At 39.3% G+C, this 24,510-nt stretch overlaps 1 protein-coding gene across 7 annotated transcripts in view; it reads right to left on the bottom strand.

Moving 5' to 3' along the window:
- LOC120806932 overlaps positions 1 to 24,510 on the bottom strand; it is a 45,222-nt gene that overhangs the window by 7,625 nt on the left and 13,087 nt on the right. For 2 of the 7 annotated variants that reach the window (XR_005709762.1, XM_040158474.1), the window contains exons 2-5: positions 23,910 to 24,023; positions 18,950 to 19,012; positions 12,396 to 12,566; positions 7,678 to 7,870 (exon numbers count right to left, since the gene is read on the bottom strand). Coding sequence is in view for 6 of the 7 variants with exons in the window: in XM_040158474.1 (XP_040014408.1) it covers positions 7,678 to 7,870; positions 12,396 to 12,566; positions 18,950 to 19,012; positions 23,910 to 24,023 (541 nt within the window). In the remaining variant the exon portion in view is untranslated. Of the gene's footprint in view, positions 1 to 483; positions 839 to 5,369; positions 5,429 to 7,677; positions 7,871 to 12,395; positions 12,567 to 18,949; positions 19,013 to 23,909; positions 24,024 to 24,510 lie in introns of those variants that run through there. The other 5 variants (XM_040158478.1, XM_040158479.1, XM_040158473.1 and 2 more) reach the window with 5 other exon arrangements.

Here is a 24,510-nt window from a genome sequence, read left to right as displayed (position 1 = left end):
AAACCACTCACAGTACCAGATAATCTGGGCCTATTTGGCCCAGACCAAATTTGTCTTCCTCCTTGTTGGGAGGCTTTAATGAAAACCTCGTCCAGAGTATTCAGGACCTAAGACTGGGGTGAAGGTTTACTTTCCAACATGACAGTGATTATAAGCACACAGCCAAGAGAATCCAGAAGTGGCTTAGGGACAACTCTGTGAATGTCCTTCACGGGCCCAGCCAGAGAGACCTGAAATCTCTGGAGAGACCTGAAAATGGCTGTCCACCAATGGTCCCCATCCAACCTGACAGAGCTTGAGAGGATCTGCAGAGAAGAACGGCAGAAAATCCCCAAATCCAGGTGTGCAAAGTTTGTTGCGTCATACCCAAGAAGACTGGAGGCTTTACTCGCTGCCAAAGGTGCTTCAACGAAATACTGAGTAAAGGGTCTGAATACTTCTGTCAATGTGATAATTTAGTTTTTCCTTTTCAATAAATTTACAAGAATGTTTGAGTATAGATTGATGAGGGAGAGAAAAGGAATTTAAATAATTTTAAAATAAATGTGAAAAAAGTAAAGGGGTATGAAAACCTTCTGAATGCACTGAATGAATATATTGTTGCAGTAACAGCTCAAATAGTTACAAAAAAAACGAAATGAGCATTTTTAGACCTAAAATTTATAAACATTAAATTTAAAAGCAAGTACAAATGAGAAACAAGTTACGGTAGGTGAAAGTGGTTATGACAAACTTATGACCAAAAACCATTTTTTAAGACAGTTCATCTTTGGACTGCAGCTCCATCTGATAATCACCAGCTGCTGTCAGAGCTCAGCTTCACACAGGAAATATGAGTCTGTAGAGAATCACACAAGGACTAGGTAAATTAGCAACAGGAAAAACAACTTTAGTGGGAGCTTTAATGCCCTCTTAAGACTGACCACTCTAGTTGAGTGTTCCTTGTTGGATGCCATACTCTGTTCATAATGTGGGTCAAGGGTATAACCAGTCACACTCTTGGGCTTTTCATCACACAGAACTTTGGTGGCTGTTTTTAAAGTAATTTCACAATGTCCAATGTGTTGCATCACAGTTCTGGGCTAACAAGAGGTGCTGCCACCACTGCCTGCTGTTCAAGGTAGCAATTAGCATATCCAGTGTACTTTTTTACCAGATGCTTGCTTCACTCATACGTTTTTGCAGCGGCAGTCTAAGCAGTTTTTGTTTTGAAGCCAAAGTCGCGGTGGCAGTGACACATCTGTGAAAAAATTCTGCAATCCTTCTCACAGAGCCCAGCAAAGAGCTAACATTTAGTACCCCCAGTCCTACTTAGGTGGTCGGATTTAAAGTTTGGGCTAAACACCTGATGTGTGGTCCCAGGTCTGTCCATCTGTGGTTACTCTGACTGTCAGCCTTCTGGAGAGTTGCTCTAAGCTTTACCTTCATATCCTCAATCATAGCTGGAACTACAGATTTGCTGAAGTTTGTACAGGACAGAATGTGATATTTGTGCTCCAGTATGTTGACAATTTTTTGAAATCCTTCATAATCAACTACTGAAAATGGTCTCATGTCTCTGGCAATAACAAATCCAAATGTTTTGTGTTATCTTGTTTGCCTTGATGCCACATTGTAAAGCTTGCAAATAGTATTTGTTCGGTCACAACCTTGTCACCATTTTCTTGCCTTAATGCTGGAAAACCAAAATGATACCATACAGCTAACTTAAAGTCTGAGAAAGTGTCATTAATTTCCACCATTTTCTTGCAAAAACTCGACCACCACAGCCATTGAACGTAAGGGTCAACAACAGGTCAGCCAAGCAAACTGAGAAGCCTATTAACTAATACCCACATTCCTCGATGCACCGGCCGAGGAAACGGATTGCAGCCATTTTCAACTCAAGCCTAATAATCAACCCTAAACCTAAACTCAGTTATAACTCATTCGGAAGCCTGGTTCTTAGTCTTACACATCCATCATGGAAAATAGTGTACCGCACTCCTGGCCCATACTTTTTATCAGGTTTAGTCCTTAGTGCAGATAAAGTAATTACAATACGTGATTTGAATATTCATATTCATGTTGTTAATGAGCCTTAGAACTGTGTTTATCTCATTATTAGACTCAATTGGCTTCGCTCAGGGTGTAAATAAACCCACTCACTGTTTTAACCACACCCTGGACCTCGTTCTGACTTATTGCATTGAAATTGAACATTTAATAATCTTTTCAAAGAATCCTCTTTTATCGAACCATTATTTAATAACTTTTAAATTCCTGTCACTGGACTACACACTATTAGGCAAAAATGTCTTTTCTAGATGTCTATCTGATAGGGCCGTAGCTAAATTTAAGGAACTGATTCCATCAGCACTGCTCCTATGCTCCTATTCTAACTCTAGTCCCTCCCAAATTGACCATCTTGTTGAAAGTGCTTCAGGCTCAATGAGAAAGACACTTGACTCTATTGCCCCTCTAAAAAAGATAAAAAAACAAAGGAGGTTAGCTCCACGGTTTAACTCCCAAATCCGTATATTAAAGCAAACTACGCGAAAACTTGAAAGGATATGGCGTTCTACCAAAATGGAAGAATCCCACTTAGCCTGGTATGATAGTCTTAAAACATATAGGAAGGCCAACTGTAATGCCAGAGCAGCTTATTACTATCTTTAATAGAGGAAAATAAAAACAATCCTAGGTTTCTTTTCAGCACTGCAGCCAGGCTGACAGAGAGTCATAGCTCTATTGATCCATGTATTCCTATAGCTCTCAGTAGTGATGATTTCATGATCTTCTTTAATGATAAAATAATAATTATTGAAGACAAAATTCACCGCCTCCTGCCCTCAACTGGCTACGATTTATCTTCAAACACAGGCACCTGAGAAAAAGCTGTGCGACCTGATGTATACTTAGACAGTTTCTCTCCCATCAACCTTCGCAAACTAACTTCAATAATGTCTTCATCTAAACCATCAACTTATGTCTTAGACCCCAACCCAAATAGGCTGGAAGTTTTACCCTTAGTTAGCACCTCTTTACTAGATATAATCATCTGTCTTTCGTAACAGGCTATGTACCGTAGTCCTTAAACAGCTGTAATTAAACCTCTTTTTAAAAAGCCCACTCTTGATCCAGATGTCTTAGCCAACTATAGACCCATATCTAACCTTCCCTTTCTCTCTAAGATCCTGAAGAAAGCTGTCACCAACCAGTTGTGTGACTTTTTACATGATAATAGTTTGTTAGAGGATTTTCAGTCAGGATTTAGAGTGCATCATAGCACAGAGACAGCACTGGTGAAAGTTACAAATGATCTTCACTGCATCGGACAAAGGACTTGTCTCTGTACTTGTCTTGTTAGACCTTTGACCATCATATCCTATTACAGAGACTGGAACACTTAATTGGCTTTAAAGGAACCACTCTAAGCTGGCTTAAGTCCTATTTATCAGATCAATTTCAGTTTGTGCATGTCAACGATAAATCCTCCATATACTCAAAAGTTAGTCACGGAGTCGCACAAGGGTCTGTGCTTGGACCAGCTCTATTCCCCTTATATATGCTTCCTTCCTGCTTCCTTTAGGCAATATTATTAGGGAAAACTCCATAAACTTCCATTGTTATGCAGATGATTCCCAATTGTATTAATAAAGCCTTGTGAAACTAATCAGTTAACTAAACTTCAAGCTTGCCTTAAGGACATAAAGACCGGCAACTTTTCAGCTATTAAACGGAACATTGCAAAAATCAGGCACATCCTGTCTCAAAAAGATGCAGAAAAACTAGTCCATGCTTTTGTTACCTCTAGGCTGGATTATTGTAATTCATTATTATCAGGCTGTCCCGACAAATCTTTAAATGCTCTCCAGCTTATCCAGAATGCTGCAGTACGAGTACTGACAGGAACTAGGAAAAGAGATCACATTTCGCCTGTGTTAGCTTCTCTGCATTGGCTCCCTGTAAAATTCAGAATAAAATTTAAAATCCTCCTCCTCACCTACAAAGCCCTTAATGGTCAGGCACCATCACATCTGAAAGAGCTAATAGTACCTATTACCCCAGTAGAACACTGCGCTCCCAGAATGCAGGCTTGCTTGTGGTTCCTAGAGTCTCCACAAGTAGAATGGGAGGCAGAGCCTTCAGTTGTCAGGCTCCTCTACTGTGGAACCATCTTCCAGTTTTGGTCTGGGAGTCAGACACCCTCTCCACGTTTAAGAGTAGGCTTAAACCTTCCTTTCTGATAAAGCTTATAGTTAGGTTAACCTGGCTCAGGCTTGTCTTGAACCACCTCCTAGTTATGCTGATATAGGCCTAGACTGACGGTAGACTTCCCATGATGCACTGAGCTCCTCTCTCCTCCTCTTCCTCTCCATTTGTACGCATTCACATGGCATCAATGCTCATTACTAACTTGACTTCTTCTCTCTCCCGTAGTTTTGTGCTTTCTCGTCTCTCCTCCTCTCTTCTCCTGTCGCTTTGTGCCGGTATTAATTGCCCCTGGTGCTGCAGAGTCTGTATCTGTGACTGCAAACCACCTACTGCCCCCATGATCCTGCTCAACACCCACTGCTTCAAATATTATGACTATCATCTATCATTATATTTAGTTTTATTAGTATTATCATTCACCCTATTGTTATAATTACTAGTTATATTATTAGTCTCATTATTGTTATACATCTTTATGTTATACGTCTTCTGTGCTATGCCCCCCCCCTCTCTGTCTCTCTTTCTCTCTCAGCCCAGTTGGTCGAGGCAGATGGCCACCCACCATGAGTCAGGTTCTGTTCAGGGTTTCTACCTGTTAAAAGGGAGTTTTTCCTTGGCGCTGTCGCAAAGTGCTTGCTCTTGTGGGGATGTTGGGTCTCTGTAAATATAACTATAAAGAGCATGTTCTAGACATACTCTACATGAAAAGTGCCCTGAGATAACTCCTGCGCTATATAAATAAAATTGAATTGAATTGAATTGAATTGAATTGAATATTAGGCCTATTGCACCCTCATGTGTTAAAATTCATACATGACATCTACATCCTCTGGGAGTCACAATTTAATTGACCTAATATTCAGATTAATTTTTCAGCTTCACAATCATATAATCATATTTTTAAAATTGCAAAATGTCATTCCACAGTGCATTGTTTTACCACTACACTCAATACTTTACAATTCATTGTTAGATTGGGTCTTTTCATTGGATCTGCTGACAACAAGAAAAACTATACTATAGTATCACCGCCAGTTATCACGAAGAGGCAGAGCCAAACAGCCTATATCTTTCAATTGTCATACCTTTGAAAATATTAAACACTGACTTTTTGATGTGGAATAACTTTACTATCTTAGACCAAAACTGGTTTGCAACATTGATCTCCTTACCTGGTAATGAATGAGTGAAAACCAAAGCTAACAGTGCCTGTGGCCTGAAACTGTTGCCCCTGCAATTAACAAAAAAAAAATAAAATGGTTCAGTACAGAACAAACAGAGCATGGTCCAAATCCCAAATATTTAAGAGCTGAGTTCATTTAGGAGATAATCCATGTTGTTATCAAAACACTACATGATCAGGAGGCTAATCATACCTGTGGAGTACTTTTTCTTACCCAATGGATTATATTGCTAATACCTTGGCTAGAGTACGGTCTAGACCTTCTCTATATGACAAGTGCCCTGAGTTAACTTATGTTATGATTTGGCGCTCTATAAATAAAATTAACTTGATTTGACTTGTAATGCCAGCAGTCAGAATCATTATTGTTTATCCCCTTAAGATCCAGCCTTAACATCCAGTTTTCCCCTTTTATTTTCCCCTAAGTAGTTTTAAGGTTTCAGAAACCATTTCACTCCACTCTGTCTGACAGTGTCATGTCGATTGTGCATAGCTGACAGCAAACCTACATTATATCATGTGCTACTGGGAGGCTATTATTGTTGGATGTCAAAGTCAAATGTTCTTTCAACCATGCTCTCAACCCATGCAAGCACCATGCTTTACCAAGTTGTTTACGTTGGCTATAAAGTTGTGAAAAATGTTGGCATTTTTTTTCTGCAAACAACCAACATGACAGCAATGAAAATAGGAATATATCCTCTCCCTTCAGTAACAAGCATCCAATGTGGTCATGATGTTTTGTGTTACCAATGTCAGAAATTACAGGAGCGTTTCATGTCCAAAACAATGTACAGAAATCAGAAATATTTCATGTTCTTTTATATTGATGAATATGTATTAGTACAGTGAATGCCACTACATTTAAATGAATGTTAAATGTTAGGTGTTTACAAGATTTCAAGGTATATTAAAGTGTAGTTACACCAAGCATCTATTAATTTCAGAACAGGAAAAAAAAAAAAAAGAGAATGTATTGTCGACATTTAGGTTTATTTTCTTTTGTGTTTAAGTTTTAGTTTAAGTGTTCTCATGATGGGGCTATATTGTGTATCTTCTTGTTTCAGCTCTTCATTGTAAATAAATTATTTTACACTGAATGAAATATTCACACCCAAGACTTTATGTTTTTTATAGTTGCAGCATTCCATCTAATGAACATGTTCTGTGTGTCATGAACTTCATTTTAGGCACATTTTCACCATATTCATTATAATATATATAATAGTAATAGCAATATTATAGTTATATATTAGGTATCTTTGGGAAGTCCACAATAATTTAAAATAAAGTTCTGTGGGTTTGAAAAAAGGTTTGGCTGCACAGCATGAGATGGAACAGGTTGAAGAAGCTATGGCCACTAGTAGAAGCCTTGAAGAATTAATTTAGAACACTGATAAGGACCAACAACAGCCTGGTGCAGTGATTTTTAGTCCCTCATATGGGTCAAGTTTCCCAAAATGCTTATTAACATAATACCCACAAGTTCAGAACATCTTTGTTAGACCATGCCTGTCTGGTAAATGTCCACATCTTTCATACTCCCCACCTCCAGTCTGTAACAAAGACTCCAAGCCAGAGTCTCCAAACCCATACCCTGATGAAATCACTATTACATAATCAGGGTTATTTTGTTCTGTGGAAAATATGAAATATTTCTGTCACGTTGCCTTTTACTCTACACCAGTTAAGTATCTAGCGAGAAAACAAAACCAACTCTCATCAGTGTGGGGAGCTCTATTTCAGTCTTCCCAATGGCCACAAACAGTGGAAATCCAGGTATTGCATATCATCTCTGGTGGTCATTCAGAATTCTGAAAGCAAAGTTACACAGTGGGATCCAAAAGTCTGAGACCACTTTCTCATTCATGGTCTCACACTTTTGGACCCCACTGTGTGTACTGAATAAAAGTGAGATGGAAGACTGAAAAACATTGCTGAAATGTATCCTTGGTTTAAAGGCATTTTTTGAATATGTAAAGCAGGCACATCCCTTTAAGCTCTCTGACCTGATAGTTATGCTATAATACTTTACGGGGAGAGAAAAAAAACACAACAGTTATGGCAGACAGGACTACAGAACATATTAGGTAATGTCCTGTAGTGTTCCACTGTGTGCAAAAGTCCAGCAAATATGACTTGCATGATTTGCTGTCTGCATAATGGGGCATTTTGCAACCAGGTTGAATTCAAAACAAAAATTCAAGTATGAACATTGTGTTGAATTGCTAGCCAATGTATGACATATACATTTTATTCAAAAAAAGTTCAGGCAGGATAACTGTTACTGTTTGTACCTGGGGTGCTGGTGTCAGCAACAGTGGTGGATTCTGAATCCTCCTCAGCAGCATACTCTGCATGACAGTCCCAGTCCACAGGACTAATGCTCTCTGTCATCAGGCTCAAATACATCTGGATCACTCCTCTGGCCCTTCTCAAAGCCTCCTTAGGAGAGCTTTCTACTATTCTTATGAACCTCACTGGGCTGTCCTGCAACAACAACAAAAAAGCATGACAAAGAACCATATAGATAATCCAGAAGAATCGCTTAAAGCCATCTGCAAGTGAAAAATTAGGTTTGGGTAGATGTGTATTTTTCTACAATTTTATATTATTATTATATAGTATATTATCACAGTCAATTGTTTTGACACAAAGGGCCTTCATTTGCAGAAAAGGCAAACAGCTCTTCATTGAAACCCAATTAATACCCACTATGTGGAAACCTGAACAAATGTTAACACATACTAATCTGCTGCAATAACAGTCTCCGCTCCTCTGGTTTCAGGCTATCCAGCAGCTTTTGCTGCCACTTGGCCACAAAGGCATTAGTGACGTCCAGCACTGATGTTGGTAAAAAGACCTGGCCCTGTCAGCATTCCAGTTCATCCAAAAGGTGTTGGGTGAGGTATAGATCAAGAATCATCAGAACGTCGAGGTCACAACCATGCATTTGTCATTGGTTTCTCACCGACACACACGCTGAGAAACCAACTCTGGTTATTGGCCGCTCTATCTTGAAAAACGTGAAGGTAGCGACACCAGTGACCATAGTCAAATGTATTCCTGGGGCCAGAGTGGGTGACGCTGAATCCTTTTTAAGACTGCTGGCTAAGGATAGACGTACATATAGTAGGATTGTTATTCACATTGGCGGTAACGACACCCGATTACGCCAATCGGAGGTTAAAAAAATTAGTGTTGAGTCAGTGTGTACATATGCGAAGACAATTTCGGACTCCATAGTTTACTCTGGTCCCCTGCCTAATCTGGCCGGCGATGACATATATAGCCACGTCATCATTCAACCGCTGGCTGTTGAGGTGATGTCCAGCAAACGACGTGAGCTTTGTAGATAATATGCAGACTTTTTGCGGAAGACCTGGTCTGATTAGGAGAGACAACACACATCCCACTTTGGATGGAGAAGCTCTCATATCTAGAAATCTGACTGAGTCTATTAGCAGACCAAAACCATGACAACCCAGTGCTAAGACCAGGGGCCAGAGTTGCAGTCTTACACGCTTCTCTGTGCTTCCATTGCAGCAGTCACCGACCCAAACCCCCATAGAGACTGTGTCTGCCCCCGACCACCTAAATTATTTAACTCAAAAATAAACAGAAGATGAGTTGGACACAGAAACCGAATAAAACTAAGACCACCACTGCAGAAGTACAACAAAGTAGGAGAATTTAATGTGGACTCTTGAACCTTAGATCGCGCCAATCCAAAGCTGTATTAGTAAATGATCTAATATCAGATCATTATATTGATTTATTTAGTCTAACTGAAACCTGGCTGTGTCATGATGAATATGTTAGCCTAAATGAATCCACTCCCTGCAGTCATTTTAATACTCACATTCCTCGAGGCACCAGCCGAGGAGGTGGAGTTGCAGCCATTTTTAACTCAAGCCAAATAATCAACCCTAAACTTAAACTCAATTATAACTCATTTGAGAGCCGGGTTCTTAGCCTTACACATCCGTCATGGAAAACTTTGAAGCCTGGGGAATGTTGGTTCTCTGTAAATATAACTATAAAGAGCACGGTCTATACCTGCTCTACATGAAAAGTGACCTGAGATAACTTCTGTTATGATTTGGCGCTATATAAATAAAATTGAATTGAATTGAATTGAATGTCACTGTCGCTCTCTACAATATCTGCGCATAGCAACTACAGTGAGGTTAAGTGCTGAGATCGAAAAGTGGCTGATGGTATACCACTAGTGGTTCAACAGCATATGCAAATCCCTAGGGGTATGCCGCTTGTGTTCCAATGGCAAAAACCGTTTCCTAACGGCACGTGCTGCTTGAAAGTGGTAGGCCAATGTCAGGCAGTCACACCAGTACCACCAGTGGGCTGGTTTTCTTACGACAAGTACCGCAAAAAAATGCATATTTTTGCTATTTATTGACATTGGTAGCAAAACATATTGCCGTAAATGAAGGAATGTGGAGCCAACCAACCAAAGAATATGTGTAATATTTTTAGCATGTTAAATCTATTAGTAGAACGCAATCACACATCATCCTATAAAACCCCACACCAAGGAACATTAACCAGGCATACATATGACATCTTATTTATTATTCACCATAAATACTTTGAATGAGTGACCGGTTGCTATCATTTCTACCAGCACAGTTGTGATTGGCATAGATAGAGGGGTATTTTCTCACTATTATCTGTGTTTCTTACGACCAGACACAAGAACAGTTTCTTCTCACAGGCCATAATGCTGATGAACAGTTGAATCAGTCATACAGCGCCAATAACCCTCTAAGACTAAAACATCCACTTGCTACACACACATATATATATATATATATATATATATATATATATATATATATGCTGTAAGTGCTTTGCGAAGGCAGCTGGACTTGCTTGAAGTTCTTGAAGACATCTTGCCTCTCATCTGAAAGGCTTCTTCAGTTTTCTGAAGAACTGACCTGAATACCATGACCTTGATGACTGAGAATCTTCAGACACACATGCACACACACACACACACCTACACACACACACACACATATATATATATATATATGAACCTGGTGTGCACACAGTGTAACAACCGTGTGTGAGGTGGAAGGTAACAAATTCCATTTACTCTGTTATATGTTGTGAAATAGCTTTTTTTTTTTTTTTAAATGTACTTGTTAGAATAGCATTTTAATGTAGCACACTTCTCGTCTCATCTAGTACATCTGGGAGAATAAAAATACTTTTACACTATAAGGTTTGACTAGCTTCCTCTCCTGACTTTTCTTGTAATCCAGTGTCATTTCAGATCAAGTTCTATTCTTTTGGTTTGTGGACACTTCAAAAAGTTTTTTTCGCCAGATGGATAATTTAAGGAGTTTCAAAATGAAAACATTCCCGGCCTTACTGTTTTTCCTTTCCTTGACAGGAAAGTGCAGCTTGCAGCTAATGCTGAACATTCAACTCAATGTGAACATTGGCAGGGGAGCCTTGATCAGAGAGGAACATTAGAGCACCATGCTGACACTGAGCTGGGTTTTCATCCCCCATCAGCTGCCAGAACAACTTTGGCACTCCTTGTCAAAGATTATCCAGTTCTGAAGAACTCTACTGGAGGAATAAGCAGTGTTCCTCTAAAGGATATTCCCTCATCTGGTTTTTTGGATGATGTCGTTCTAAATTCCATAGGTGTTCAGCTGAGTTGATATCAGCTGACTGTGAAGATCGTAGCAAATGATTCACACCATTTTAGTACTTATCAAACCATTCAGTGACCCACATGTCCTGCATGGAAGCATCTGTATTCATTATGTCAAGCTATGTATTTCCTTTGTTTTGTCTCTTGTCTGTATCTCCTAAACTTCTTCATGTTCGCAAAGCTTCAAATCTGACATCCTTTCACACACCTGAGGCCAATTAGTTACGATGCCTATTAAATATGGATGTAGACTCAACTGCATCTCAAGTGTTTGAATTCACCTAAGCCTGACAAGAAAACCAGGAAACTCAGTGATGAGGTAATGTGCTTTAGAACCACTGGGGAAAATGGGCTTACTGTACACCAGGTCACTCATGACAACTTGCACCTAATACCCAACATGTGGAACTTGGCTAGGTCTTTAACCATTTAATAGTTCCACCAGTTCTTACAAATGGTACGGATGTCCCTTTAAAGTGAAACATTTTCAACAGTCTCATTTTTTTTCATTTCAGTGAGATTATATTGATTATTTTTGTTATAAATAAAAGAGTAATGTGTAAAACATGAGAAATAAGACATTTTAACATAGATATGTAAAAAGATAACATATTTCAACATAAAAATGAAACTTTTTTTTAAATATAATAAAAGATTACCTGATAGTCGTATAACAGAATCAAAAAATTCATGTAATCTGCAGCTCAGTCTGCGTAGAACCAGATGAAGCACCAGTACAGCAGTTTTCTTTTGTTTTTTGTTTTATGTTTGATTAAGGTAGCTTGATTGAAGATTGAGGATGGAGTTCAAACACTTCTCTAACTTTTAGAAACAGACAATCCAACAATCATGCCCGCTTTGGGCAGTGATCGATCACCTGTGCAGACCTGTGAAAGTAGGCAGGGTTTGAACTTCTTCTCTAGCTCTTTTTACACTTGTTACATAACTACTTCTATCACTTTTAATGTGAGCAACCCAGTGCAACATTATAAATGATTTTGAGGAGATACAGACCAACAGTGTGTGCAGTTCTTCCCATTTGTGTGAGTTATCATGTTGAGACTAGAAAGACACAAAGAAGACAAAGAATTTTTGGAGAGAGATGTGGGGGGGCCGTGGGATGCCTCCAGGAGGAGACTGGGACCCATATATTGATCCGGCAGGAATCGGTCAATATTCTGTCTTTTGAAAAAAAGGCTGACTGGCTTTGATAATACTTTGACATAACACTGACATAACCTGCACTGTAGGATGACCCCACTCTCTGTAAGCTAATGTAATGTGTGTAAAATTGTGGAATTTGCTAGAATTACAGCAAGTGCTTACCTCAAACTCTTCACTGATTTCAGGTACACATCCTTGAGAATAGAGATGGTAGATAACCGTTTCCAAGGTGTTGACATATCTTCTGTTGTCTGAATTCCTGACATAATTGAAATGTGTCCTCAGAAGCTCGAGGATTTGTGGCAAGCTTGCTTTAATATAACAGACGTTACTCTGCAACATATAAAGTACAAAAGGATCATTAGAAGCAGCTCTGCACCAGTGTTAAAGTATTTTGTGGTCATTTTAAATAAGCTGTAATTCATGAGCATAGTTGACAGGACAATCCAAGGCAGAAAAATGGGAAAAATTTTTAATCAGCTGAGTTGATCTAATAAACCCAAAAGAGTATGTCCATTTAATCACAGGGATCTTACTTTTTAATCACCCAAATTCCAAATTTTTAATTGAAAGGCTTTTCTCGCTTGGCCATACACAAGGTGAAGGATTATAATTCAAAGATAAATTACACCCATATTGAAGTTACATGGAATTTGTGACACAGATCTCACACCAGCCTGGTCTTAGTGGTCTTTGTTTGTGAGAAGGGAACTCCGCTGATTCTTCACATCACAGTACTACTGTAGACTACTGCCTATGTGTAAGCAGTTGTATAAAGACTTCTGCAGCTGCAGAGGGAGCTTTGTTAGTGTATCGCCCGGGGCTGATGACTATGTGTTTGAAACTCAAAAAAATGCTCTTTGAACAATTTCCCTCATAAAACACATTTTAAACGAGTAAAAACTCTTTCAGATCCAACTGTCGTTTCCAGATAAACATTTGCCATTCATTCCAGTCTGCATGCATCAACACTGAGCTCGGCATCCACACTGCTACGCTGCAGAATTGAACTCTCCGAGGGTTTGGGAGCTCAGGGACAGCATGTGTCTTGCTGGCTCAGATCTGTTCCAGAGCATTACAGGAGCAGAGCCAAATTCCAGAGTAAAATTTGTATTGCTGCATCAAAACCTTGACGAGTTTCTTGACTGACACTAGCCGCTATTTAATGAGAGAGGGATTTGACATGCAACGAATTATATGGTATGCACCTTGACTATTAAGTTACCAGGACGCCTGAACAATGTCTTTTTAACACTTGTGTGAATAATCCCCACAAACACAGACATCATAAATCTGCTGTGTTTCTGAACAACAAATTCAGGGAAAAGGCAGAACTCAAGTGATAAAAAAATCCAAATTTCATCTCCAGCTAATGCACTGCCTCGTTTCAGCATGAAGCCTTCATGACAGCGTATATGACCGCAGCTCTCTTCTTAATGGACACAACATGGAATCAACAGGAAAATAACTATACCTTTTGACAAAAAAAGGGGGAAAAAACTGAGTAGAAAATAACTCAAATAAATAACGAGCTAAAGCAATGATCATATAAGGAGGACTTCAAAAAATTAATTTATTACATTTTTTTTCACAATTATTATTATTTTTATGATTAAAAATGCTCATATTATTTTGACTTTTTTTGCAGTCTTTTCTTTGATTTATCTTATTCATCTTCAATTTTCTTCTCATTTTTATTTATCATTTGTTTTTCTGTAAATTGCATGATGTATCCTGAAAAAGACAGTTCACTGCTGTCATATACTGTATGCTCTCATAATGGTTTCATGTCAAAGTGTGTCAGCGGTTTTGTCAATCGACCCGTTGTTGTAGAAATCTTGCGTGTCTCTTTTTAGTCAGCAGATTTCTGGCAGAAAAGATGTTCTGTCTTAAACTTTTCCTCTTTGATGGTGGCTTGATGGATGCTAAATATTAATCATATTTGCCAAAATTTTCAACAGAATATATTCTGTAATGCAGTCTTTCTCTGTTTCAGCCACTTTATGCTACAGTATAACAATATACTCCAGGTTTCCTGGAGGTTTAACATGGAAGTTCTTTTTGGAAATCCTACAGAAGATCAATGAGACTGACCCAGGACGACATTTGAGCCTTTTCCCTCACCAGTACAGCTTCTCTCCTTTCTGTCTACCTCCCACCTCATGTCATCTATCCAATCACTGCATGAGTTTCTGGTTCGCCGTTGTGCTTCTTCATAACTCATTCATTACTAGCTCTTTTCCCCATTCTCTGTTTTGCTCGCTGTGCAGGGAGCCACCTCTAGCCCAGCTCCACTCTTCTACTAGATGACTCACAACTCCTGGCTGTAGCAGGCTCAGTCTCCCTCCTACACAGTCTCCTTCAGAATCTGCTCCAAGTCTCTTCTAGTTGTGTTTGGAACTCGTCATGACTTTTTAAGATTTAGATTATAGTAATAGTTCACTAGGGCTGAGTGAACTACTACGTGCTCACATCAAATGCCAGACAACGCAAATGAGATCACAAGTGGATGATGTTAAGAGGGTTGCTTGTACTTGGTGTCCAGTATAATCAGAGAAGTGTGCAAGGCCATTATTCTATATTTTAATCCTTTCAGAACTACACCACTTATTTCCAATTGTACCACTTATCTCAAATTGGCCTCATTAATAGCATTAAATCGCTAAATCAGTTTAATCTATGGCCTGATCTTCAGTCACATTTTCAATATTTTTGGACTCTGTGAAACCTGGTTATCCACAGACAACACATTGCCTTTGACAAAAGCTTCAAACGCTGCACATTCCAACAGAAAGTGGTGTTGTAGTGTACAGTGTACTTTTATAATCCCAGACTGACCTTCATTTCTCATCCTTTGACGTTATCAGTGTCACTGTTTCTGCCTGCAGTCTTTTTCATAATTCTACATGCTGGCAATACGAATGACCTGGTTGTTTTTGGTGGTCTCTTCAGTTTCAGGGGTATCAGTTTTATCTTTCCCTCCTTCTTTATCCATCCACTCCCTGATCAAATTCACTGCTCTCATCATCCTTATCATGTCCAGTTCAGCCTCCTAGATCATGTATTTTTTATTTCATGGGTATTTTTGCATATCCTGTTTCATTTTTTGTTTTTTTTTCTTTTTGGACCTCGTCTTTTGTCTAGCCCTCTGGGTTTTTTTTGCCTGTTCCTGACAGCCTGCCTTTGTACCGCCCACTGCTTCAGTAAAAGATTTTGAGAGCTTTTACACCACCTTTTGTCTGAGTTGTGCTTTTGACTCTTTCTCGAATTGTTTCTAATTCAAAACCTACAAAATACTCTCTTGATCCCATTCCTGGCTACTTCATTAAAGATGTGCTCCCCACCATAGTAGGGCCGGTTTTATTATCATCAATAAGTCTCTCAGTTTTGATATTGTACTCACTGCTTTTAAACCAGCCACGGTTACTCTGTTATGCAAAGACCTAACCTTGATCCACAGACTCCACAAGATCAAATTTCTCCCCTTCATGTCTCACCTGTTAGAAAAAGTGATTGCCAGCCAACCCACAGCCCATTTATCCCAGCCCATTAATCTTTTTAAACAGTTTCAGTTTGGGTTCAGACCCAAAGACTCCGGGGTAGTAAATGACTTGTTAAATGCCTAACTGTGGCACTCATGTTGCACTCTGGTTCCACTCATATCTATAAGGCTGAACAGAATGTGTTGTGTATAAAAAAGGTTGTATATGATGCTCCTCAGTGATCACTACTTGGACCATGTTCTGTGTGTACATGTTGCCACTTGGTCAAATCCTGACAAAATACAAAATAAATTATCATTACTATGCGGACAATACACAAATCTACCTCACTTAAACGCCAGTGACATCTCCCAACTCTTGATACTGGAGAAATGCTTGTCATTTTTGGATGTGTCATAACTTACACTTGAATTCCAAGGAGAAAGAAATGTTGCTTGTTGGTCCAGCCACATATAGAGCCATTTTTTAGAATGTTTGCATTAATCTCAATCGCTGCACAATTTCAAAGAGCCACACAGTCAAGAATTAGGGAACAGTTTTCAATCCTTCCCTAACCTTTGAGCCAAATATCAAGAATGCAATCAAACTGACCTTCTTCCATTCATGCAATGTAGCCAGAATCCGTTCCATCTTATCCATCTCACACTGAAATCCTTACATACGCTTTTATTACATCCAGAATTGATTGTTGCAATGTACGCTTTTCAGGCCTTTCCCTGGCAGCAACATGAGGTCTTAAGTTGGTCTAAAATGCAGCAGCTAGAGTCTTTACTAGGTCTAAGAGTTTTGATCCAATTACTCCAATCCTGATGTCTTTTCATTACCTACCAATATAAGTCAGAGCCGATTTTAAAATATTCCATTGAATTTCACGGCCTGAAGCGAATTTGGCTCCCCCTACATATCCATTCTTAATACTCCATATACACCGTAATGTCATTCACACTCTCTTTATGCTGGTTTCTTTACTGTCCCTAGATTTGGTAAAAAATCTTTTGACGGTATAGCATTTGGCCATCAAGCCCGTATCCTTTGGAATAAGCTTCTCTTGCAAGTTCTAGAGGCAGGCACTGTGGAGATTTTAAAATCCAGGCTCAACAAACTTCTACTTGACAACTGGTATCCTTGATTTTGTCATTGTTGCACAGACATCTTTTAACTCTGTGACCGTTTTTTTGCCTGTGTGTATGTCCATCAGGGCCGTCTGTAGACATTTTGGTGCCCTAGGCAAAATTTACACTGGCGCCCTTGAGGGGTCTGATTTTTTCTGTCGAATATTTTATGAAAATTATCAGTAGTAAAATACAATATATTTTAAATTTAACTTTATTCGGCTTTTATTCTATGTCTCTCCATCAACATCAGAATAAGAATTAGAATCAGAAAAACTTTATTGATCCCGCAGGGGAAGTGCTTTGTTGCAACTGCACAGCACACAGTTACGAAAGAGAAAGTAAATGAGTAAAAACTAATGTAAAATAGTAATAATAAGAAATACACAGTAAGTCAATAGACAAATGTGCAAAATGCAAATATAAAAAAAGTAAAGTGTGAGGTAGAATCTCCAGGCCTTTTAACATTAGCATACACCAGATCCAGGGTCCGGTCTCCTCTGATAGTGCAGTCCACAAACTGAGTGAAAGTGGGGAGTGTGCTCAGATCATGAAGAAACCACTGGGGTGCAGATTCTAGAGTCTCACTGCAACAGAGTTGATGACGTCACACGCAGCTGCCAGATCAGTGGAGGGGGATGTAAACAACAACCAAGATGCGTGTGAGAAGTGCCTGGATATTTAGTATGGACGTAGCCCCACAGCTAGCGGTTCAGTGTCTGGGCTGCAGAAACGTTCCTTTGGTTATGAGACCAGGGTGGCACCATCTGTTGTTAATAAAAGCGGCAAGCCCGCTTCTTTTCTTTCTGCTCTCAGATTGACCCCTGTTAGGCCAAACCGTCTGAAGCCGTCAATGGTCGCAATGAGATCTGGGGTATCTTCCTGTAGCCATGCGTCTGTGAAACACTGAACACTTAGCTCAGGAAGTCCCTCTGATCCCTCACTAGGGCGGCTAGCTCGTACATCCATTGTCCGTACAGTGATCTCAAGTTTCCCATGATGATAGAAGGGAGATAGAGCTCATATCTCCTCTTGTCCATCAGTCTCTGTTGTCTGGAACCGCTCTCTTCCCTCATCTCTTTGTTCCTCCGCTGCATCCTCTGTCTGTCCTCCTGAATTCTGTTGGGAGGTCTGCTGTTCTGGTAACCATGCTGGCCAGCTTCAGCACTATCAGCTGATCCCTGGTGTTAACAATGTTCGGTTGCGGCACAAAGGCAGTGTAGTTGAATGATAGCGTTTAAAAAGCTGGCTGAAGTAAAGAAGTAATTCTACAGTGAAAATTAAAACTGACTAGAACCCTCTCTACCTGCATGTTTAGAGAAGGTGAATTAAATAAGTTACTAGTAAAACTCGAAATAAGTATGACAAGAGAAGAAAGTTGTGAAATACGAAAGAGCAGGAGCAACTGCAACAAGCTGCATGCACGGTCGGTGCATGTGCACAAAATAAAAAATCAGCTGTCACATATTATCTTTACAAGCACACTGGTCCTTATTGTGTATTATCCTAGCTTTAACCATATTTGGTATATGGATATATGATATGGATATGTCAGTGACAAACTCTTAAAAATCGGTCAGGAGCAATTACAAAATATTTCTTCCTCTCTTTGGCACCCCTCCAGCTGGTGGTGCCCCAGATGACCAGGTAGGTGGACTATGCCTAAAGCCGGCCCTGATGTCCATCCCTATGTGTTTGTAGGGTACCTATACCTTGTGTTTGTTGTTTTATTTAGTTCAATTCAAACCTGAAACCGGAGTCAAAATCCTTGTAAACATACTTGGCCAATAAAGCTTATTCTAATTAAGTTGTGTGTCTATTATTATTCAATTTTGTATCTGTTGGTTTTTATTAAATCTGTAGACTGTGCATTGACTTCTTTGGTCATGTTGCACTATAAATAAACTGAAGTTTATAAGATGAAAGAATATACTAACAGCATAGTGAAGCCACAGGAACAGTACTCTGGCTTGTCTATGTGCAAGTCAAGAATGGCGACTAAATGCGCTTTTGGATGTTTGATGGCAAGGTTTGGAGCACTGTGGAAAGCAATGGACATATATATGTGACTTGGTGTAACTGCCCCTCCGCAGTTACTCACCAAATTCAGATGTTCTGTGAATGGATAGATTATAAAACAGCCATGGTCCAACTGGTTGTCAATCTGTGGAGTAAATGTAACAAAGTTAATTCACCCACACATACAAATGCACACACAGAAACATACACTGAGTCATTCAGAGGGTATTTAAAACTGTTGGTGTCTCTAGGTAGTGAGCATCTATATATATATATACACATTACTGTCCACCATTATATTTGAGTGGGCAGATTCTAAGTTTGTGTGATACCTATAAAAAGTTTTTTTTTTTTTTTTTAGCCGGTCGAGGCAGGCAGTCACCCACCTTTAGCAGGGTTCTGTTCAAGGTTTCTACCTGTTAAAAGGGAGTTTTTCTTTGCCGATGTCACCAAGTACATGCTCAGGGGGGAATGTAGGGTTTCTGTAAATATAACAATATAGAGTATGCTCTAAACCTACTCTATTTGAAAAGTACCCTGAGATAACCTCTGTTATGATTTGGCGCAATATAAATAAAATTGAACTGAATTGAATTTAATTGAATACGCCTTATGTCAATACCTTGTCATTCAAATTATTCATTTAAACCGCTGTTTCCAAGCTGAGACTTAGATTAAGTATCTTTTTCAGGAATAAATCCTTTTTCTCCCTCCAGGCAGGGAAACACTTGATTTTGCCAACTTTTTTACCTTTATTAGATTACTGCTATCTACTCTTTATGAATGCACCTGACCAGTGCCTAAAGAAGCTGGAGACTGTAAACGATCATGCTCTACTTTTTTATAACTGTCTGTGGAAATCTCATACACCGCTGTTCTCTGTATGCTGCTGCTAAGTGGCCATCTCTGAATGTCCGCAGACTTTCTCCTTGGTTAGCTTTTATATATAAATCTCTCCTTTGGCTGGTTCCTTCTTATCTTTGTAAATACATGTGTTAAAACAAATATGGCCTGCACGCTCACAATAATCTACAAATGTTGGTCCCCAGAGTTATAACAGAGTTAGGCAAAAAAGCTGTTAAATACACTGCCCCTTCTTCCTGAAATAATGTACAGAAGCAAGGCAGAAGTGCAAAATTCAGGGAGGTTCAAATGAGAATATTACTTACCCCATCAGGATTGTGTGCAAATCCATAGTAATTCCGGGGGAAAAAACTAACTTCAACAATGTCTTCATCAGAATTACTAACCTGTCTCTTAGACCCCATCCCAACTAAGTCGCTTTAGTTAGCACCTCTTTAGTATATATAATCAATTTATTAACAGGCTATGTACCACAGTCATTTAAAGTAGCTGTAAGTAAACCTCTTCTTGAAAAGCCTACTCTTGATCCAGATGTTTTAGCCAACTATAGACCCATATCTAACCTTCCCTCTCTCTCTAAGATCCTTGAGAAATCTGTCACCAACCAGTTGTGTGACTTTTTACATGATAATAGTTTATTTGAGGATTTTCAGTCAGGATTTAGATTGCATCATAGCACAGAGGCAACACTGGTGAAAGTTACAAAAGATCTTCTAATTGCATTAGAGAAAGGACTTGTCTTTGTACTCGTCTTGTTAGATCTTAGTGCTGCATTTGGCACTATTGACCATCACTGGAACATTTAATTGGCTTTAAAGGAACCACTCTAAGCTGGTTTACATCCTATTTATCAGATCGATTTCATTTTGTACATGTTACAATAAATCCTCCATATACTTAAAAGTTAGTCATGGAGTTCCACAAGGTTATGCTTGGACCAGTTCTATTCACCTTATATATACTTCCTTTAGGCAATATTATTAAGAAACACTCTATAAACTTCCATTGCTATGCAGATGATACCCCATTGTACCCAGGACATAAAGACTTGGATGACCAGTAACTTTCTTTTCTTAAACTCAGACAAAACTGAAGTTATTCTGCTTGTCCCCCAACACCTCAGAAACACATTATCTAACGATATACTTACTCTAGATGGCTTTGCCCTGGCCTCCATCGCCACTGTTAGGAAATCTCAGTTATCTTTGATCAGTATATGTCCTTTAACTCTCACATAAAACAAACTTAAAGGACTGCGTTTTTTCAACTACGTAACATTGCAAAAATCAGTCACATCCTCAAAAAGATGCAGAAAAACTAGTCCATGCTTTTGTTACCTCTAGGCTGGATTATTGTAATTCCTTATTATCAGGCTGTCCCAACAAATCTTTAAATACTCTCCAGCTGATCCAGAATGCTGCAGCGCAAATACTGACAGGAGCTAGGAAAAGACATATTTCTCCAGGGAGGAGACAGCTGTGTTCGTCAGGCATAAAGATAAATTGGGCTGCATCAAAAACCTAAAAATAGACAGTAAGCTAACTGATGACGTCCCAGTAGCCAAAACATATAAGGAGATACCTCAACCATTGTATGATGATTAAAGAACCACATCCAGGACTTGTTGAACAAGGGCTTCATCTGCAAAACCACCTCTTCAAATGCATCCGAAGAGGTTTGTGTGAGGGCTGCAGATAATGACCCAGACATAAAAGTAACAAAGTAGTTTTTTGCAGGCACAATTTCAAGCAGTATAAAGAACTGGTGTATAAGTACCTTTGCTGTGAAGTGGGTAACCTGGAGGTAGAACCAGTTTCACACCTTGCTAGACACAGGCCTGGAATGCATTTGAAATTGTTTCTATAGACTTAACCTTAACTTATAATCTTAACCTTGAAAAAAGCAGGGGCAGGTAGGAGTATTTGTTAGTGATTAGCGACAGCTTCACTAAGTTTGCCCAAACCTATCTAACATGTACCAAATCAGGCAAAACTGCAGCAGAGAAACTTTTTAACGATTTACCTTGAAATTTGGCTTTCCTGCTCAAATGCACCATGATCAAAGCAAAGAATTTTAGAACCAGTTTTTCAGACAGGTGCAGAAATACACAGGCATTGCAAACTCAAAAACAACTCCTTACGACCCACCGGGGAACCCGGCAGAAAGATTTAATCACACTTTGCTATCAATGCTGGGGACTTGCATGATGAGAAAAATTTAATTTTCCATTCAAATTAATAGGAAAGTGGTCTCAGACTTTGGGCCCTACCATATGTGAATGTGTTATATGTTGCACATGCTTATAACTGTACAACCAGTGAAGCTACAGGTTACTCTCTTTTCTATTTGCTTTTTAGTAGAAAACCCAGTCTGCCAATTGATTTGAACTTTGGGATAAAGGATGAGGAAGGATGTACTGTATCTCACATCAGGAATATACTCAAAAATAGAAATGACAAATGAAAAACATTGAGAGACATTGCATCCAAAACCATCCAAAGGACTACAACAACAGGAAAAACATAGTATAATCAAAAGAGGTAAAGTTCAGTACATTCCCCAGGTGACAGGAGTATGTCAGAGCGTGGGGGGACCTTGAAAATTGAAAAGGCAACCTCTCTTAACTGCTCTGGCACACACATGTATGTGCGTCCACACCACCAGTGCTGCTACTGCCAGCCCTATCTTTCTACACTGAGTTTGCCTTTGATAATATCCATCGATAATAATAATCATCCGTCGCTGATGAGCAGTCTGAAGAGTGAAGAGTTGTACAATAGTTTTTAAAATGGTTATGGATATTCAAATATAGCCTAGACATTAAAAACTATAATGAAAGATTTCAGTTTTATGTAATGTTGCTGGTATGGTCAATATGACGATCAACAGATCTTTTCTTTTTGTCTATTTTTGCTGAGGTGCTTCTCAGCACACGCATCACGTGAGAAATAGGTGAGACGCCTTAACTGTAGATGACGCGCCACTGCAGCGAGGCTCAGACGCACCTCTTAACAGGCTGTGTCGCTGCTCTAACCTGTTAACAAGGGCACTGATTTATAAACCAAGATTGTTCTTGACCATCACACACAGGTTAGGTGAGCAGTGTGTTTACTCCTGAAACAGTATATCAGCCTGAGCAGAGTGCTGAAGTAGAGGAGTTCAGAATGAAGACTCCAGTGCAAAGGCTTATGGACAATAGCACTACTAGAAACGACACTCAAGAGGTAACAAACTGTTCAGTCTGCAGACCCACTCAGTGGTCAGGAGACAGAGGTCCCAGTGAGAGAGATGTTCTAAAGAGACATTGACATATGCGTCATTAAGTTAGCCTTTTAATCATGTAGTAGGGCTTCACCCACTGTCTGTAAATGTACAGGCACCAGCATATGGACAATATAGTGTGCCCTGACCAACGCCACAACTGGTATATCGTACTCTTGCACCCCTAGAACACTACTGAGAGATTTAGAGGTTTGATATGGAATGTTATGGACTATTGTGTGAGATATGGATATGCTGTAGTAACATGGACTGTAAGTGAACTGAGTGATAACTGAGAGATATTTTTGTTTCTGAGTAAATTTGCTCTATGAATCTATTTTTACAGCTGTTCAAGTTTAAGTACACTAAAGGTTACAAGCTATAGTGCTATTTAAGAGTAGAGTGTGATTAAATCACAGGCTCTTTATAGTAATGTTATGAAATTCTGAAATTTGTGGGAAAGCACTTGTATTACCAAAGAGTGCTAATTTTGAAGACAACATTTATTTTGAAGGGGAAAGAATTTGGCAACTATGAAAAGATTTTTTTTTAATGGTTCCTGCCCAGTTCCCTTTATTTGAACAGTTGTTTGTATGGCTTCACAATTTGTTCTTTTGTTTAATTTACAAATTTATTGTACACATCTGTAGGGGACAGAGTAAGCTTCCACAAAAAAAACCTGAGCTTCACCAGAGGCAACAATACAAGCAATATTTGGTATTAGATGCAGCAATGGCTTAATAAGGTAATGTGCTTTGAAAACATTTGAAAAACCATCATCAGGTTTGTCTTCATTTTCTACTCTGCCGCTGTCTGAGGCACTCCATATAATACATGCAGTACAATGCGTACACAGGCATCATGATTCCTCCCTATCTGCAGTCTCAACAGATTATGTTGTTTGGAAGAAGTCTCACCAGGCGATTAAGGCTCAAAAGGTGATCCTGTGTTACTGAATGTCGGCATGGACCAGGGACGCCACCCAACGCCAGGTGCAAGCACAGGAGGAGCAGCAAGCACAGATGCTGAGCCTGGACAAAGCAGAAAAAAAGGATATAGGGTTTTCTCAAACTATGATGTTTAACATAATAAAACAAAACAATCTATAGCCAAAATAGTAGTGCTTTGATTTAATGGCAAATAGCAAGAGAAGCAGTGAAGCATATGAGAGAAGCTGTGACGATCTTCTCCACTGTGCGTGGTGTTCATTGTCAGGTCTTACAGTCAGACACTTTGCAGTTCCCATACCAGACATTGATGCAGGTGGTCCGGAGGCTCTCAGTGGAGGCTCTCAGGAGCAATGCTATTTAGCATTGGCTAAATAGCACTAAATAGCACCAAATACACCTAAGGAAGTAACCTGAATAACCTGAAGCTGAAAGAAATGTCAGTATTGCTGGCATTTGGTCATAAAGCAAGTATTGGACACATTGAAATTTTGACCTCACAGTGATGCTAAAGGAAAAGTCAGAGGATCACCAAAGTCATTAAGAATCATCTTATGGGGACCATAAAGGT

This window comes from Xiphias gladius, chromosome 21 (genome assembly GCF_016859285.1).
Source record: "Xiphias gladius isolate SHS-SW01 ecotype Sanya breed wild chromosome 21, ASM1685928v1, whole genome shotgun sequence".
Lineage (NCBI taxonomy): Eukaryota > Metazoa > Chordata > Actinopteri > Istiophoriformes > Xiphiidae > Xiphias > Xiphias gladius.
Note: the sequence above shows the minus strand (reverse complement) of the source record. Positions and strands in the feature narration are given on the sequence as shown.